At 23.3% G+C, this 18,513-nt stretch overlaps 3 protein-coding genes across 8 annotated transcripts; 1 reads left to right on the forward strand and 2 right to left on the reverse strand.

Annotated features, from left to right (window-relative positions):
• The first annotated feature begins 142 nt into the window (after nucleotides 1–142).
• LOC114127605 (dual specificity protein phosphatase MPK-4-like) lies at nucleotides 143–5,381 on the forward strand. Its single transcript, XM_027991894.2, has 7 exons — nucleotides 143–629; nucleotides 772–903; nucleotides 1,120–1,216; nucleotides 1,435–1,521; nucleotides 2,364–2,512; nucleotides 4,304–4,403; nucleotides 4,471–5,381. The coding sequence occupies exons 1-7, from the start codon at nucleotides 554–556 to the stop codon at nucleotides 4,793–4,795; spliced, it is 966 nt and encodes a 321-aa protein (XP_027847695.1). The 5' UTR covers nucleotides 143–553; the 3' UTR covers nucleotides 4,796–5,381.
• A 1,084-nt stretch (nucleotides 5,382–6,465) lies between these two features.
• Nucleotides 6,466–9,889, reverse strand: LOC114126765 (histidine protein methyltransferase 1 homolog). 6 transcript variants are annotated; one of them, XR_007604536.1, is made up of 4 exons: nucleotides 9,747–9,889; nucleotides 8,650–8,730; nucleotides 6,901–8,266; nucleotides 6,466–6,800 (listed from the first exon to the last, which is right to left on the reverse strand). XR_007604536.1 is itself a non-coding variant. In XM_027990775.2 (2 exons), the coding sequence occupies exon 2, from the start codon at nucleotides 8,249–8,251 to the stop codon at nucleotides 7,508–7,510; it is 744 nt and encodes a 247-aa protein (XP_027846576.2). In that variant the 5' UTR covers nucleotides 8,252–8,266; nucleotides 9,747–9,889; the 3' UTR covers nucleotides 6,466–7,507. The 6 variants fall into 6 exon arrangements, 1 of the variants encoding a protein (XP_027846576.2); XR_007604537.1 differs by lacking the exon at nucleotides 9,747–9,889 and adding an exon at nucleotides 9,381–9,740; XR_007604533.1 differs by lacking the exon at nucleotides 8,650–8,730.
• A 2,854-nt stretch (nucleotides 9,890–12,743) lies between these two features.
• On the reverse strand, nucleotides 12,744–17,980 carry LOC114126792 (heterogeneous nuclear ribonucleoprotein A1, A2/B1 homolog). The gene is made up of 7 exons (XM_027990811.2): nucleotides 17,623–17,980; nucleotides 15,518–15,775; nucleotides 15,235–15,445; nucleotides 14,975–15,163; nucleotides 14,701–14,889; nucleotides 14,413–14,633; nucleotides 12,744–13,382 (listed from the first exon to the last, which is right to left on the reverse strand). Exons 1-6 carry the CDS (start codon nucleotides 17,623–17,625, stop codon nucleotides 14,422–14,424), a joined length of 1,062 nt encoding a protein of 353 aa, XP_027846612.1. The 5' UTR covers nucleotides 17,626–17,980; the 3' UTR covers nucleotides 12,744–13,382; nucleotides 14,413–14,421.
• Between the last annotated feature and the right edge of the window lie 533 nt (nucleotides 17,981–18,513).

The following is an 18,513-nucleotide window of genomic DNA, read 5'->3' on the forward strand; positions in this document are numbered from 1 at the left end:
ACAAAAATGATAGACACGGAATGTGTAAATAAACATAATATATACATAATACATAGGTACGGGAAGGTACATAGGTGTTAACCACTGTAGTTGGTCATAGAAGGATATTATTATTTTGTTTATTTCTTATCAAGGTTTGTTTATTTACCGATTTAGTAAATAAAAATAATAATGCAATAATTGTAATACGTATTACGATAAAAAATTCTACAGGTTGTAAATTAAGTTAAACTAACCGCCTATTTCAATTTTCAATCAGTGGCACCGAATTCACTTATTTTGTGAAGCGAAATAAAAAATTATTCAATCATCTAGTATGATATAAAAATACTTACAATTTTTGTTTTTTAAGATTATTTTATTTGAACTTACTTAGATTATAAAATTTAAAAAATGTTATTATCATACGATATTATAAACGCAGGATAATAGTAAACCCATTTAAGAAGTGAAGCGAACGCTTCACACGACTTATAAGTTCGGTGCCACTGATTTTTTTAATAATTTGACTTGATGCTGATGTTATGTTGTGTTATTAACAACAACAAATACAATGTCAAATTTGTGTAGAGATGATTTTGATTCGGGTCCTAAACATGTATTTTCTATTGAAGATGGCCTGTGGCTAGGTAATAACAAATTTATTCGTCACATAAAATCAAACTTAGAAAGTGATAGATATTTCATGTATTCTTTCTATTTCTTTCAATTTTTATCTATAATAATTGATTTTAAAATAAACTGGTTAACATATAATAATATTTGATCCAGGAAACTTAACAGCAGCCATTGATTTAACATTTTTACGAAGCAATGGAATAAACTATATATTAACTGTGGATTCTTGTCCATTGCCAGAAATTATATTAGATTTGAGAGACATTAATGTTAAATACATACAAGGTAAATACATTTTCAAAATAAATTTATTAATTTGAATTGTTTTTAACTATAGTAACATATTTCCTATACATGTAATTTTCATATTCAAATAGTAGTTATACCATATTCCTACTTTTGACTAGGTTAAATAATATAGACTATTCATTATGTATATGTATAATTTAGTTGATATTCTACAGTTTTAAATCTAATTATTTAAGTTACATTTATTTATAGTTACCGATATGGATGGAGAAGATCTTTTAAGCCATTTTGATAGCGCATATGAGTTCATAAAAAAAGGCCAAGAAAAAGGCTCAGTTCTTGTGCATTGGTTAGTATAAACTAAAGTATTTAAACTATTAATTAGTATAGATTAACATATTCCAACTTATGAACATTTAAACATAGAATAAATAATTTTAAAATAAATATTTATTGTTTCCAACAGTAAATTAAATTCCCATGTTTATATCAATAAGTTTTCTTTAAAATCTATTCAAATTTTAAAATTATATTAAAAAAATAAAAATTGTCTTATTGCACTTTTAGCTACTACGGAATATCCAGAAGTGCATCAATTATTACAGCTTATATTATGAAGAAGTATAAAATTAGTTTTGATGATGCTTTTGAAAGGTATGTAGATAATTATTTATAAGACAATGACACATTATAATATGTTAATACAAACAATATGATATTATGTATAAAAGTAAGAGTGTAGATTATGGGTTTCTGGGATAACATTAAAATTGAAAGATTATTATTTATAACTATTATTATACTCATGTAATTACATAATTTTTGATATTAATACTCTACTAAGTATTCTTAAAACTGTAAATCAGCTAAATACCTACTAAAAATTATAAAGTTGAATGAGTTCTCTATATTAAAATATATTATCTGTTGATATTTTATAGTTTAAAAGCTTAAAGTATCATATTTTTATTTTACTTTTTCAATAATTAATACATATTTAATGACATGCTTTAAATAACTGTCTTTATTAACCAGATCAATTCAATAAAATTTATTTAGCGTAGATCATTGTTAGGTTAGGTTAGGTACATATATTTCTTTTATTATTTAAAAACTTATTTTGTACTTAAGATTATAACTTATTTAGTGTTTAATTTTGTATAACCAAATTTAATGTTGTTTGTGTTTATACATTATCAATTATCCAGTGATTATTATTAATATTCGTATTTTATGGTAGGCAAATTTCAAATACTATTATATTTTATTATTAATTAATTAATCTTACATTGCTATATCTTCATAAGTTTATCTTATGTATGAGGACATTAAACTGGACAGCGATCATAATTTCAGACAATGATTTAATTAACTCATAAATGATCTCAGTTCTTAATTTTTTTTCATTTATTTCATTGCAAAATAATTTATGCATACAATACAGTGTTGTTTAAAGAAATATTAAAAACTATTGATTTATTAATATTTTGTTATAGAGTTAAAGTTAAAAATACAGCTGCATTACCAAATAATGGTTTTCAAGCCCAACTTAATTTGTATGAAACTTTAGGATGGAAAATTGACAAAAACAATATGCAATTTAAACTGTTCAGACTGAAAATAGCTGCTAGAAAAGTAAAAAAAGGTTTGCAATTTTATTAATTAATATAGCTAAATGCATTTTAAAATATCTATAATATTATAAGTGTTTTAAAGTACTAACTACTTATAGTTATGAAAATATTAGGTATATATTTATATCACCTAATATTGTTAATAATTTTTTATTCAAAACCAACTTATATAAAGTAGTATTAATAATTTAGTTGTTGCATGGATAAATAAGCAATACCAAAGTTTAATCTAAACTCTAATTATATTATTTTAAAATATCATTGTCAGAGGCGTCATTTCAGGATTTTTTATTGAGTACCTATAAAACATTTACTAATAATGCTCTTGGTAAGGGTGAGTTGGTAAGATATTAAATATGTAAGACAGAATATAGAAAAGTGGAACAGAATAGCTACTATTAGAGGAACGTTAAAGGGAATAGAGTTTAGAAGAGAAGAAGAACAAATGTGGCCGTTAGTTAATGTAATTATAAAAGTTATATCTGATAATTTACAATGTAATAATAAGGTTTGCATATTCAGTTTTGATCTAATTAATAGTTGCGGTTAATAATATGTATTATTTGAGTTAAAATGATTTACATTTTAAAAAGCAGTTTATATGCACATTTTCCATGCTATTATTATGTGATTTAGTTTATGGACTCCAAATGACTGAACCATATTCTAAAATTGATCTATCTAATGCATTTTAAACTAATAGGAATGAATGTGCTGAATGTGGATTTTTACAATCAAAGGAATGACGTTTTACAAAACCTAATATTTTTAGAGCTATACTAATAATATTTTGTGTATTTTGACAAAAGTTTAATTTAAATGAAAACATTATACCATGATCTTTAACGTGAAAAACTGATTCAAATAAATTGTATTTATAGAATTAACAAATTTTATTATACTTATTACTAATAATACACTTTGAAATTTCAAAATGTTCATAACTTACTTCAAATTAAATTATCAAAATGAACCTGTGTGTGGCCCTATAATAATACTCTTACAGTCTTACCTTTATTTTTGATATATATTATATATCAATAAGTTGATTCCTCTAGTATTAAAAATAATAGAATTAAAAGGATTATTCTGAAATATAAAATTAGGTATGTTAGTGTAAATACGATGAATACAACACATGTGGGTATGGTATATTTTTAAGAGGTTTATATTTTTGTACATTAATTTACATTTATAATATTCCAAATCCTTAATACCATACTCATCTTTAACAAAATAATCATTCCAAGTAACATTTTTTCTATTAAATTTGAATTATAAAAGTATCAGTATTAATTACAATAAAATTGTAAAACTTTTCTTATACACAAGCAAGTGCAGATGTATTTAAATTGTAAGTTTATTTGGAAAATTTGAACTTTATTATTGAAATATAAAATAAATAAAGTAACTCACAAACTCTTAAAACATTCTTAGTAGATTAATGCTATACACCTGAATACAGAATAAGTGTCAGTTTGGATTGTCCACAGTACTAAAATTCTTTATGCCACTATATAAAGTAGGTGTATAATGCAAAAATATTATTAATATTATATTATCTACTCACACACATAATTTTTATCTTACTTACATGTATTAAAAAAAAAAGAATAACAATTTTATACAGCGCAACCAAAATTAATTTAAATTTACACCTAACCTTACCTAACTTCTATCATGAAGTTTAATATCATAACATTTTTCTCTAATACCTATATTAAGTTATACACAAAACAAATATTAATTCATTCATTGCTTCACTTAGAATCTAAAATAACAAATTTATAATTTTGTTCTAGTTAAAATTTTGCCTCAAGACTGTATTGACGTAATTAAGGGTGATCCGTCTTTAATATGTGCTAGACCAGATCCAAAAGTTTATCGATGTCGTAAATGCCGGTATTATTTTCATTATAATTTTAATTGTACCACAATAACCTATGTACATTATTATTACCTATTTTAGAAGGATTTTAGCTTTACAATCAAATGTATTACCACATTATATCAATGAAAAATTGTCATGGAAAGATTCAAAATTGTCTTCAGATTATTCAGGCTTTCAACTATGTTCCGACACTATCTTTGTTGAACCAATGACTTGGATGTCAGTAAGCCAATCTGAAAGTGGAAAGATTAACTGTCCAAAATGTCAATCTAAACTTGGCTCATATAGTTGGACAATGGGATGTCAATGTCAATGTGGTGCCAAAGTATCTCCAGCATTTTATTTTGTGCCATCTAAAATAGATTACAGTGGATTTTTGCAAAATGTTCAAGCTACAGTTTAAAAGTCTATTATCTTAACAATAATATTCTAATAAATGTCAGGTATTATTTCCTTATTAATAGATATTAAAGTAATAAGGTTATATTATTATTGATAGTTAAGACAATGAACCCAATAAATACATAACCAAAGACTCTTTTATCGGTAAAAATCCAAAATTAGGTTATTAGTATAATCTTTAAAGTACTTCCCGCATTTAAACCTTTTGAGTATTTAAAATTTTATAATGTTATACCAATTAATAATTATTTCTTTATTATAAATACTATGTTTAAAGACATATTATATTAGTTAAAATAGTTTAGACTAGTTAGATTTTATCTAAGTCTGTATGAAATACTGCCAACAAATTTAAACTGTTATTTTAATTAACCTCCAAGTGGCCATGCTACATAAACACCACAACTTTTGATTAAACTAAGTATTTTAGTTCAAGTAATTAGCCGAATAAGTCCCACTGTAATTCATATTATAGATATCTATAAGTTACTTACAATACCTATCAATTTAAATATAATAACTAAGTCAAGAATTATATTTGTAATACCATTATAAATTATAATTAATAAAATGTTTTGATGAATTTATGTATTTAACATATCTTTATATATTTTCCAATTTTTCATAATGTGTAATGAAAAATGTATTAGTAATTAGTAATTACCTACTTCAATTGAAAACAACATTGGAAATAACATACTTAAATTGTGATGAAAACAATGAGGACATGAGGTACAACCTTAAACAGGATTGTAAAAGGTACCACTCCATAGAGGTTAAATTTTAATTTATTAAATGATAAATTTATAAATAATTAATTTATAAATTTATATTGATGTAGCTATGTGGAAACACTTTCAACTTTTATAATAATTTTTTATTATGACTTAAGATATATTATGATTTCAATGGAAATAGGTATTAAATATAAATATTTTATAATACTACATTTTTGTATGGAATGAAATTATTAAATCATATGAATATATGATTAATAATTGATACAATTATTTAAATTTTTTTTTTAAAAACATTAAATTAATGATAACATTTTTAATAACAATGATGTTTTGTTTTAGCAACTAATTTTTCTAATTTTATTTATATTATTGGGTTATTTCAAAACTTCTCAGAAAAAAAATTTATTTAATTAATTTTTTTATCATGTTTTTATGTTTTTACATTAAAGCGGTTCTTAAACAGTGGTACGCAAAAGACTTCATGATGGTACATGGGAGGTCGCATGATAGTAGAACGAAAAATGAAAAATAAATATTTGATTCCGATCTCATTGAAATTTTTTACTAAATTCATATTTTATTTTAAAAAACTATTATATTGCAGTATTTTACTGCCTCATTATTTAAAATAAATGTATATAACTGTTAAACTGTGCAATATGGATCGTTCTATTTTTAGTCATGAGTGGTATGTGACTGATTAATAATACACATAAGTGGTATGCAAAAAAAAGTTTGAGAACCATTAGTATAGTTCATTAAAAACCAAAAATGATAAGGAAACTGAAAAAATTAATACTGGGACTTGAAACTAAAAAAAAATACTGATAATCAAAATAAATACCTATCTATGTTATTTAATAAATTAGACTACCATTTATATAAATTAATACATATTAATTACTATTTTAGTTAAAAACTTTTTTTCCAATTTAAACCTTTTTTGTAATTTTTCATTTAATTGAATAAATTTCTATACTATATAAATATAAAATACATTAGCCTAAATATTATTAATGTATAAGATTATTTAGATAAGTAACTTATTAAAATATAAAAAATTATTTAAAATCATTAATTATAGGGGCCTGAGTGGCGCAGTGGTCATACAGTTGATTGTGACTCTCAGTCGTTAGTTCAATTCATAGCGAAGTGTAAAAAAAAGGTGTGGTTCTTGCAACCACAAATTTCCCGTGCTGTTGTCCGATTGCGCCATTTGGTTTCCAATTAATTCCCACTCCACTGGGGGTGAAGACCGCATACATCCTGTTTTAAAGAGGCGGGAGAGAATCATGAGTATATAATATATATATAATATGTACATTGTACATACAAAAATAGATCACATTATCTCCCTACTACCCACTTGTGATAAGCATTAAGCATTGACAAAGACTTGGAGATCGTTTCAATGAACAATATAAAAAATAAAATAAAATCATTAATTCATTTATTCAAAATAATGGTTCAATTACTATTTATTGTTATAAAAATATTATTTTTAATACTTAATCAAAATGCATCACTTCTTTACATATTATATACATGTGAATTTTTAAAATTAAATTATTAATTAAAATAATCAATTTTTCAAAGGGTTGACAATAAAACTTAGTTCATAAAGATAAATTAAAATAAAACATTTACTAAGATTTAACATTGTTTTTCTCTATACTATGGGAAAAGACTAAGAAATTTAAATGGATAATGTGAAGGATTAACAATTTTCCTAGTTGAATATTTTTTTAATTAATAAATAGGGATACTTGAAACTACTAATTTTAAATCTACCTAAAAAAAATATTTGGTGAATAAAAACTTTTGCTTTGTACAAATTCTTAATGAATTATAATATAATATAACATTTAAATAAATACAATATTAATTAATTTCTATTTATATTATAATATAAATTAACATAAACAATGTTATTATATGAATGTTAGTTCTTATAATATTTATAAACATAAACTTTAAAAATGTATATTGAGCAAAGTTTTTTTTACTCCATCTGTACTAGTCCAAACAACATCAGCATTCAGTTTAGAATATTTTAAGCAATTTAAAAACTCAGTAATAGAACCACCTACACCAAAATAATAATTTTTGGCAATTAATAAAATACTTCCTGATAGTTTTAATTTTTTTTCAAATAAATTGATAAGCTTTGTATAATTGTTTACATTATATATAGTTTCTGATGTCAAAATTAGATCATATGTATCTTCATTAAATGTAGTAAATGATTTCCAATCACCTGAATAGTACTTGCAAACTTTTAATCTTTCTTTACAATTTACTAATACATTACTCATAGTTGTATTAGTTAATACATCTTTATTAAAATCTTGAAAGTCAACATTCTGAGCTCCAGAAAGCAATGTAAAAATACCCAAAAGGCCAGTACCACAGCCTAAATCCAATACTGACTTTTCTCTACAATATATGGTATTATTGCTTAGATATTCTAAGAGGTCAAGAGTACATTCCCAAAGTTTAAATCCTCCTTCATAAGTACCAGGAATGAGATCTGAATTGTATGAATTGGGAAATTCATGAATCAGTTTTAAAGACTTATCACCAACAAACAATTCTGTAAATGGCAAAGTGGCTAATGTATTAGGATTAGTTAACTCTTCTGTTTCGACTATTTGATGTTCATTTTCATTAGATATAGACTCATCCAAATCTTCAGCGTTAAAGTTGAACTTAAACATTATTAATAATTTAATCTGAAAAAATAAATATACATTATGAAAAATACAAGTAATTTTATTTATTTAATTTTTTAAAGTTGGTAAAATGATAGTAAAAAGTATCTGTATAGGTTTTTATCTAAAAACTAAAATTAAACTTTACAATCATTAATTGCATTCTGTATTCAATCATTATAATTTAAATAAATATTATAAAATTATAAAAATATATTTTATTATATTATCATGAAACTTGTGTTAAAATTAATATAAAAATCTGTAAATAAGAAAATAAGAAAATAAAGTTACCATTTATAAAATACATTGGTTAATCAAAATGTGATTGTAGTGTTCATTTAACATGTTACCTAATATACCTAATATAATAGTGAAGAGATAAAAACATTAATTTTAAATACTTAGAGATACTTAGAGATGTTTTGCCGGAAAGTCAACAGAGAGAACTATGAACAACTGATGAATGGAAATTAGACCTAAATCTGAAAGACATTGGTTATTATTAATGAACTGTCAATCACGCAAAAAAAAAGTTTAAATACAGTAAATGGGGATTATTTACAAACAATTTAATACTTATAAATTATAATAAATATTAAAATCAAAATTTAAAGAAAAATATTAGGACTAATAAAATGACCATGTTATTTAGCTATATGTTGGTACTAAACAATAACAAATCCCAAAAATTGGGATGATATAAAAACTATTTTTTATATAATTTAATATAATGTAGATAGGTAATGAAACATATTTTTATTCAAGAACTTTTTTTTGTTTTTTTTTTATGAGACATACCTATCACTCCAAACTTAAAAAAATTGCGTAATGGATATTCATGGACAATTTTATTATAAAATTAATTATTATTTCTTTACCACACAATTTTTATAAAATAAATACCTTTTATTAACCAATAACAAAAACTATATTATAATATACATAATATTAATTTTATGATATTTTGTATCTTTGATATAGGTACAAGTATAAAATATATAGTTATCAACAGATTCTACTGGTTTTCTATAATATATTATCCAAATATTATGTTTCTATATTTTAAAACCATTTTGAATAGCTTATTAGTTATAAAAATTTATGTTTATAAAATTCAGTTTGCTGTACTAACCTGCCAATAATTGTCCAGCTGTTTTATACATTATACAAAAATAATGAATTATTCAACAAAGAAAAACAAAAAAAAAAAATTCTCACACTCACTTTTTTTACAGAAGCCACAAACTACTTGATGTTAACTAATGATTTAAGATCTAGTATCCTACCTTTAATTTAAAATAAATAATCATTTGACACAAGTTAGTTTTTCAGAGATAATACTGTTATTATACTATTATCAGTTATATACAGTGGTGCCATTTAAAAATATTTTTCGGTTCTTAACACTATACAAAAATGATTTATGCAAAAAAACATTTGTTATAAACTTATAAATGTTATTTTAACACTTAGATCATATACTAGTACACTAACTTACTTAATATTTCGCTTCCACTTGTTAGTGTATGTAAATTTCTTTTTCGTTCTTCTTAATCCTTTTAAGAATAACATTTTGAAATGATGATAGCTTTAGCGATCTTCAAAAATTAATCAACATTTTTTTTTTTTTTGAAAAACATTCTGGTAAAAATAAAATATAAATATTATAAATACATAGTGGTTATTAATATAAACGACAATATTTTGATAGAAGTGAGGAAACATATTTTTAGAGTATTATTAATCAATTATATGTATTTTTATCATCTTGTGTTTATACTGTTTATAAACTAAAATCTATATAATTACATACAGGTAACTGAATAAAAATTAAATCATTGGTCCTCACATCAACTGTACTTGGGTTCAACATAGGTCATAGACTCTGCAACGAGGACTGGTATTTTTCTTATAAGACAACAATCATTTTATAATAAAATAAATGTAAATGTAAATAATGTAAAGTATATTATTATTTTCTCAATTGTTCATTGTAAATAGCAAAGAATTTGTGTAAATGCTTCAAAAAGCTAACTTCTTATTTTATATTAATATTTTATACTTTTGAAATTTAAAACATTTGTTCAGAATAATTACCAAAATTATTGTTATTTTTATTTAAGATGTATTATATTTATTATATTCCAATACTATCATTTATAAAATATCATCTCAATTTTCTATGCATTTTATCCTATAAAAACAGTATATCAAATCTAATGACTGAATTAATTTTATCATTGATACTTACTAATTATTTTTACAGCATCTTAATTTTCTGGAATATTTATTGTAAAAATGAGTTTAAAATATTTAAAAACATTTTAATTGATCTCATATTATTTATAAATAAACTAAATATATTATACATAATTTTATTATAATATTTTATAACAAATAATATTTAATCGTTCAAAATTAAAAGTATGGGTAAGGCGTTTAAGTAACAGTGGTTGAATATTTTTTACAGAATACTTTTTATAAAAAGGATATAGTAGAATATGTACATATTAATGCATTAAAAGTATGCAGGAAAAATTAATACAGATACTTTTTTTTATTATTCATTAATAATTTAATCAAATATTGAGAAAAATTTAAATTATTTGAAATGTTTATAGAATATACAACTGTTATGCATTAGTCTAATATTATTATTATAATTTTATTTAAATACATAAACAAAATTAACCATAGAATCTATATATTAAGAAACGTGGATATTTTAATCAATATCATTATTGATTATTTTAATGTAGTTTTCTACAATATTATATTATGTACTTACAGAAAAACTATGGATTTCATAACTGTAAAAATTATGTTTTGTATTTCATATTATTGAAATATTGAAATAGGCTACAGATACTTGTAGGTACTTTTATTATATATACTTTAATATAATTAATTTTTGCAAAATTATTTAAATTAAATTTCGTCTATCAATCAATACCATTATTATTAAATTAATGTAGAAAATAGAATATTAGAAGAAAATGGTTGAGTTAAATATTCTAAACAAATAATAATAATTGTATATTATAATATAAATTATGAATTGAATACTGAAATTATTGATTACTAGAAAAAACACAATCAAAATAATACTGAATAAATTAAATTATACACTGTGATTCAAGAAAAATGATTAGAAATTGATATCAAATAAAATCCTTATATTATAAATTAATTAATCATCATGCTAAGAAAAAATCCTTAATGAAATACCCATGCAAAAAGAACACAATATTAACTTGAGTTTAAATATATAAAAACTTAAAAAATATAAAAAATAAAATGATTATAATAAAATTTATTAATACTATTTTCATATACTCAGGTATATATGGCCCCAAGTTTATATTTTATTGAACTGTTTGACTTACTTATTAATCATTGACCTTTATTAAAAATTACCAGGGATAGGTTAATTTATCGAACTCTCAAACTATCCGAACTTAGAGTAGCTTGTTAAAAATCAAATTAAAATAAACACAATATGTATTGTAAATCTAAATACCAAGAACACAAATAATTAATATTATAACTTATTAATAGGTTTTAAATGTTTGTTTAAAATGAAGTCGGATTAATAAATTAATTTTAAAGTTAAGATAATGAAGTTTTAATGAGTGAATGAAAAATAAATTCATATCGCCTTGTTTAATTTTGTATGAATTTACCATAAATCATATAAATTTGAATATTAAATTTTATTATGAATCAAAGTCATATCCCATAAAATTAATATTTTTAAAAAGCTTTTGATATTTATGTTTAGTTTATTAAATAACAGAATCAAAATTATTTATTCTTTTTTTTATAATCACTCTAAACTTTTCATTGTTCATAAATTAATAAAAGATGGAAAATGTATTATATGTTCTTAATAAAATATAATGTATATTTATATTACCTTTTAAGTATTTATAACTAAAACATTTTGAAAACTTGAAAAAAAAATTCTAAAATTGAATAAAAATTGTTAGCCGTTAGGCCATGTTTTTATTAATTATCTGACTTTTGAATGATAATAATAGTATACTTACTAATTTCTTTAAAAAATAAAGATACGATAATCTTATGTAAAGTCCTTATTATATTAAATCAGTATACTTTGTATACTGTGAGTCATTACTCATTTCCTAAAATTGCAAAATAAGAAATCAATTTGAGATATTTAATACAATAATTATTATAAATATATATTTTGATTTGATACAAATCTGGAAGTCAGGTTAAAAAAAATTATAACTATTATACAGTTCTTCAATTTTTACAGTGTTTTTATTTATTTATTTATTTATTTTTTTTTTTAATGAAAGACAAGAATAAACTTAAGAATTCACTCAATGAAAAATTATTTCATAAATGTAGTATTGTGTATATATAACACACAAAAAATAGATTAAAATATTATGCATAATTATGTTTAAATAATTAACACTGTTATTATAAGTTGAAAAAAATGTCGATTACAAGTAACTACACTCAATAAATTATTACACGCTATATTTCCTAAATTAGTTAGACATATGTTGAACGATCAAACACAAACATAAATCATAAGGAGGGTAGTTGAACTACAATATGAAATGTATAATTAAAACTCAATTAACTAAATGATCCATTACTCCTAATTCTAAATAAGATATTAAACAGTATTATTAATTCTCATATCAATCAAAAAAAAAAAATAATAATAATAATAAATAAATAAAATTAAATAATTAGTATATATATAATTAATTATTAATACTATCTATATTCTAATGTAATTTGTGGATGTCATCTAATCCTATCTTTTTATTATTTAAACCTAACTTACTACATATTTTTTAATTTGGAAAATTTGCTTACAGTTTTGAATAATACTGACTTTATTTATCTTTACTACTTTTTAAGAATAATTATCACTCGCACTAAAATGTTGTAATCAACACATATGAGATAGAAAAAAAATTACACACAAAATCTTTAAGCCTAAATGCCTTTCTTTGTTGTCAATGTAAACTGAGGAATAAAGTTTTAAAAAAGATTCCTGATGGCCTGCACAAGTTTAAATTTCTGCGGGTTGGAATTCTGACCCAAACCCCTTATGTAACATTTTGGGTCAGCTCATACTTTTTTTAACCTGTGCACAAATAAAACAAATATTCTACTTTAAACCTGTTTAATAAATAAATATGTATAGTTCTAGTTACGACTTAGAGCCAATTGTACAACATTTCAATAAAAAAATTTAGCTCATCACTTTGAAATTGTACACAACACAATTTCAATATATATAAATTTACAAATATATAGTTAAATAAGTATTCTGTGATTAAAATTATCAATTGGTTTAACTTAACATTTATACCCATGAATAAAAATTGTAATAAACAGTAATTAAATATTTAGACTAATAGTTACTAAAAAAAAACAGTAGTCATCACCTATATGAAGAAACTAATATCAATATAGTTTTAAAATGTAATAAACTGAGATGGGCTGAATATATGTAAACACTTAGAGATTAATTGGACAAGTTACAAAATTAAAACTCACCACAAAAGTGCTGCGATGATAACTCAAATAACAATAGAAGGATCAAGGGATGGTCAATGACTTGAAAGAACATAGATAGAGAATGGGGAAGAATTGACTAAGGAAAGAGATTATTGTAGGCAAGTTGTAATGGCAATGAACCTAAATGTATTATAAAAATTACAAAAAATTATCTATTGCATATAATGGTATTAGAATTTAAAATATATAATTTAGATTTTAGGTAGTATTAAATAAAACAGACAATACATAATAATACATTTGTCACTTAATATACTTCATAAATACAAGTTTGAATTGGAGGAAAATGTTTTTGTAAATAATTGATCAATGTGTTAATCCTTTTAATTTTTACTATAAATATGCATAATGCATATATTATAATAAATATAGTATCAATTAAAATAAATATATCCCAGAAGTATTTATTTTTTTTTAAAGAACCCTTTAATTTATAAATAAATTGTTAAGAATAAAATATTTATTGTAATTTAAGGTTTTATAAATTGTATGTTATAATGGCTCTAAGCGTTAACTCAAAATGAGTATATTTAAGTTTACAATAATACAATAATTAATGTTAATAACTGATCAAAGAAATATTTTAAATGTACCTTATACAGCTAGTATCTTCCTCTCCCACCTCGTCCAAAAGCACCTCTGCCACCACGACTTGGATTTCCAGGACCTCTTCCAGATATTCCCCTTACAGGGCCACCTCCTCTTCCACGAACACCACCTCTTCCTCTTCCACCAAAACCACTTCCTTCGCCACTTGCAAAATTACTGCCACTAAATCCACTACTAAAGTCATTGTATCCACTATCAAAACCACCTAAAAATAACACAAAACATAATTAGTATAATATTATTGTTAAATAAGAAATACAATTTTGTATTACTATTGTAGGGTCCCGGTCTAGCAGCTCCACTTCCTCGCATAGGGCCATTACTTCCTCTTATGGGTCCAGCACCAAAACTTTGTTGATAGCCATCACTAAAACTATTATCCCAGGCACTAGTTGATGGACCTCCCCAATTACCACCTCGAGAACTTGGACCTGATTCCCATGGGTCTGGATCATTACCACCTAAAATATTGTACAAAGTATATAAAATAAATATGTATGTATTATTAACAAGCAATATATTGTAAATAAATTAAATAATTTTTACTTCTCCATCCTCCACCTCTTCCACTCATTCCGAAATTTCTCATCGTTGGTTCCCAGGCATTTCGATTATCACTACCCCAATTATCTCCAGAATTACTGTTATTTCTAGCATTTACTCTAGCCATTTCTTCTTTACTCAATGCTTTTTTTACATCAATTTTTTTTCCTTTTATTATATGTGATCCTTTTACTATTTAACAAAATAATATGGTAAAATTAAAAAAGAAATATTTTAATAAAATGCATGTACTTGAAACCTACAACATATTTTATCAACAGGATCATAATCATCAAATTCAACAAAACCAAATCCTCGTTTTTTACCAGTTTCTTTATGAACAACTAGAGCAGCAGAAGTAACATTACCATATGGAGAAAAATATTCTTTTAAGTCTTCTTCAGTAATGCTGTCATTTAACAGACCAACAAACAATTTTTTAACTGTTGCCCCTGCTTCAGGTTTTCCAATATCCTTAAAAAATATATATATTTATATTAAACAGTAATTATTTATTTTCATGTAAATTAAATAATATTGTATTACAGTTTTTGGAACAGCTCTTTTAGGTTCTACGGTTCGGCCATCTATCTTATGAGGACGTGCACCTTGTGCATCATCAACCATATGAGCAGCAGCATAAGTAATAAAGCCAAATCCTCTTGATCGTTTTGTCTGCGGATCTTTCATAACAACAACATCCATGATTTCACCCCATTGTTCAAAATATTTTTTAAGATTTTCATCAGTAGTTTTATAGTCTAATCCACCAACAAATAATTTACGCAAATGTTCAGGCTCCCTCTAAAATAAAAAAAAAGGTAAATAGCTTATATTAAATATAATACATTACATTTTTATTTGAAAAATGTAAAGATATTTTAAACATTGGTTGAAGGAACAATTATTGCTGGTGAAAAGTTTTGCATAAATAGATAAATGTTATAACTTATAAATAATGTATACTATGTGTGAACACTACTTGTTTTTCTATATTAAAGTATAAAATTACAGAATGTTTTGATGTTTCCAATAACTTTTGTATGCTTGAACAATTTAGTACCTAATATTATCTTAAATAATACATTTTATTATGGAATTACAAACTAAAAACATGCTGGAAAAATACTAAAACTATACATAATATTTTAATGATAAAACCCTAAGATAACCCTATTGTTAGCAAAACTATATTCCAAAAGAGAATAATTGCTTTTTGTGCATAACGAATGATACCATTGGTAAGTGGATAACTATGTGATGAATCTGACACCCGATAAATGATGGAAGATGCACAACACTGACAGAAATCAGTCAATCAGTTAGCCGATTGATTATTTTTCTTTTTTTAGACGAGGGTATAATATATTAAGGATTATTGGTATAATATAATAAATAGATAACAGAAATTATGGACAAAAATATCATTAATTGTTATTAGGAAGTAAAATATGTACAGTAGAATAGAAAGAAAAATGTATAAAACATGTTAATTATATTTAATAATTAAAACTAAAATCAGATCAATTTGTTTGTACAGTTGTTTTATTGTATATTAACTTGGCAGATAATTTGTTTCAGAGAAAGTAATACAATAATATTTGGGCATTAACTGATTTTTCTAGTTAATCATGATAGTATGATAACATAATTCAAATAAAAATAGAATTTAAAAATAAATTCCTTATTTTAAATTTATAACAATCATATGCTAATATGTTTTGAATTATTAATTGTTTTGTTATAATTAAATAGTTAAATCAAATAATAATTGACCCAATGATTCTTTCTTATTCATTATTTATAAAAATAAAATTTACTATTTATACATTAAAAAAAACTACATTAAGCAAATGGGTTAAATAATAGAGCAATGGTATTTAGACTTGAGTACAGTGAGTAGTAAAGGACGATGGTTAGCAAGTAAAAAGGCTTTTAGGCAAGATTTAGCTAGAAGACAATATATTACAAAGTTTCAAACTAAAAGATTACACCACTAACATCTTTTGAGATAACTTTATACTAACTAAATTTAGATTATTTGTGTTGATTAGGTATTATATACCTAAATAAATATATATTAAAAACAATAAAGAATTGTAATTGTTTATTAATTTGAATAGTTATTCAAATGTAAATTACTAATTATTAGGTAACCAAAGTATTAGAAACAATCACAGAAGTTATCATAATTCAATACTGCCCGTCATTACTATAAACCATTAGTAACATTATTCAACATTTATTAACAATATTCTATACAAACAGAAAAAACCAAGATTTTATTAATACTTTATTAATTATGCATTACCAAGAGTTACAGTTTCAAATTATTCTAAAGGAATAAACAAGTTTTAATAAATAGGCAATAGGCAATTAATTATTACTTTTTTGTACATAATAAATTTCATTTGTAGCTCATTTTGAAACATTAAAAAAAAAAAAATAAATAATGTTTAGTTCATTCAATAATTTATTTGGAATGTATAGGTATATGTAGATATGTTTATAGACGTATAAAATTAGAGAACACAATATAAGGAAAAATGTTTATATACTCTAAGTAATTTAAAATCTTAAACATAATATTCAGGAAATTAATATTTTTAATATTTGCTTAACTAATTTATTTAGATCTGTAAAAATATTACCATGTTTACGAGTAGTAGGTATAAACTATCTTCAGTGGAATCGAACAAATATCTTAAAGATAAATATTTTAGTAGCAAATATCAAATAAAATAATAGTTAGATATGACTAGTGTTAAAATAAAAAAGCAATCAACGATAATATAAAAAAAAAAAAAATTAAAGATATGTTTAAAGTTAATAAAAAGTTCAAGACGAGTAGAATAATTCAACTTCTACAATCCACGGGATCAATGATTGTTTACAATTATTGAATAAATCACAGAAGCGTCAGACGAGAATGATTTATACGAGAATATTATGAAACTTTGAAACGTAAACACAAAACTCTATAAAAAAATAAAAAATAAACACTGAGTTGGCGAGTTATCCATTATTCAACGCCTTATGCCACCAATATGGACCGGCGGCGGTGGTAGTAACGATCAGTGTAGTCACTACCTACAGTAAACTTTAGCAAGACGACACTGTGAATTAAAGCCAATTCAGTTTGAAAAAAGCGCGGTTCTTTCAACTTCATAACTATAAACCACAAATTAAATCTTTCAAAAAATTGTATTTATTCTATTATCGTCATTTGGTTATTTGAACTATTGAATTTATAATACATCATTAAGTCAAATAGTCGTGACTCGTGGTATATTATATCAAAGTTAGAAAGATTAATATAAAAAGAACAAAGCTGCCAAAAAATTGAAGTTTAATTAAACGTTTTGATTCAACGTTTAGCTAAAGTTAAATCTGTTATTTTATTATTGTAACTTTTCCAATACAAATATTTCAAAATTATAGAATATCAATAAAAATAAAATAAATATTTATAGTAATTTTTCCAACGGACTTTTACGGTATTCAATCCAAATGATAGGACAGAGTAGGTATGTCCATCAAAG

This window comes from Aphis gossypii, chromosome 2 (genome assembly GCF_020184175.1).
Source record: "Aphis gossypii isolate Hap1 chromosome 2, ASM2018417v2, whole genome shotgun sequence".
Lineage (NCBI taxonomy): Eukaryota > Metazoa > Arthropoda > Insecta > Hemiptera > Aphididae > Aphis > Aphis gossypii.

Excerpts from the sequence above, each read along its gene's own strand:
- LOC114127605 (XM_027991894.2), top strand. The coding sequence starts at position 554 with ATGTCAAATTTGTGTAGAGATGATTTTGATTCGGGTCCTAAACATGTA. Across the intron at positions 904-1,119 it reads TAATGTTAAATACATACAAG|TTACCGATATGGATGGAGAA; the intron begins GTAAATACATTT and ends ATTTATTTATAG. Across the intron at positions 2,513-4,303 it reads TGCTAGAAAAGTAAAAAAAG|TTAAAATTTTGCCTCAAGAC; the intron begins GTTTGCAATTTT and ends ATTTTGTTCTAG.
- LOC114126765 (XM_027990775.2), bottom strand. The coding sequence starts at position 8,251 with ATGTTTAAGTTCAACTTTAACGCTGAAGATTTGGATGAGTCTATATCT.
- LOC114126792 (XM_027990811.2), bottom strand. Across the intron at positions 15,164-15,234 it reads TCCTGTTGATAAAATATGTT|TAAAAGGATCACATATAATA; the intron begins GTAGGTTTCAAG and ends TTTGTTAAATAG. Across the intron at positions 14,890-14,974 it reads AAGAGGTGGAGGATGGAGAA|GTGGTAATGATCCAGACCCA; the intron begins GTAAAAATTATT and ends ACAATATTTTAG.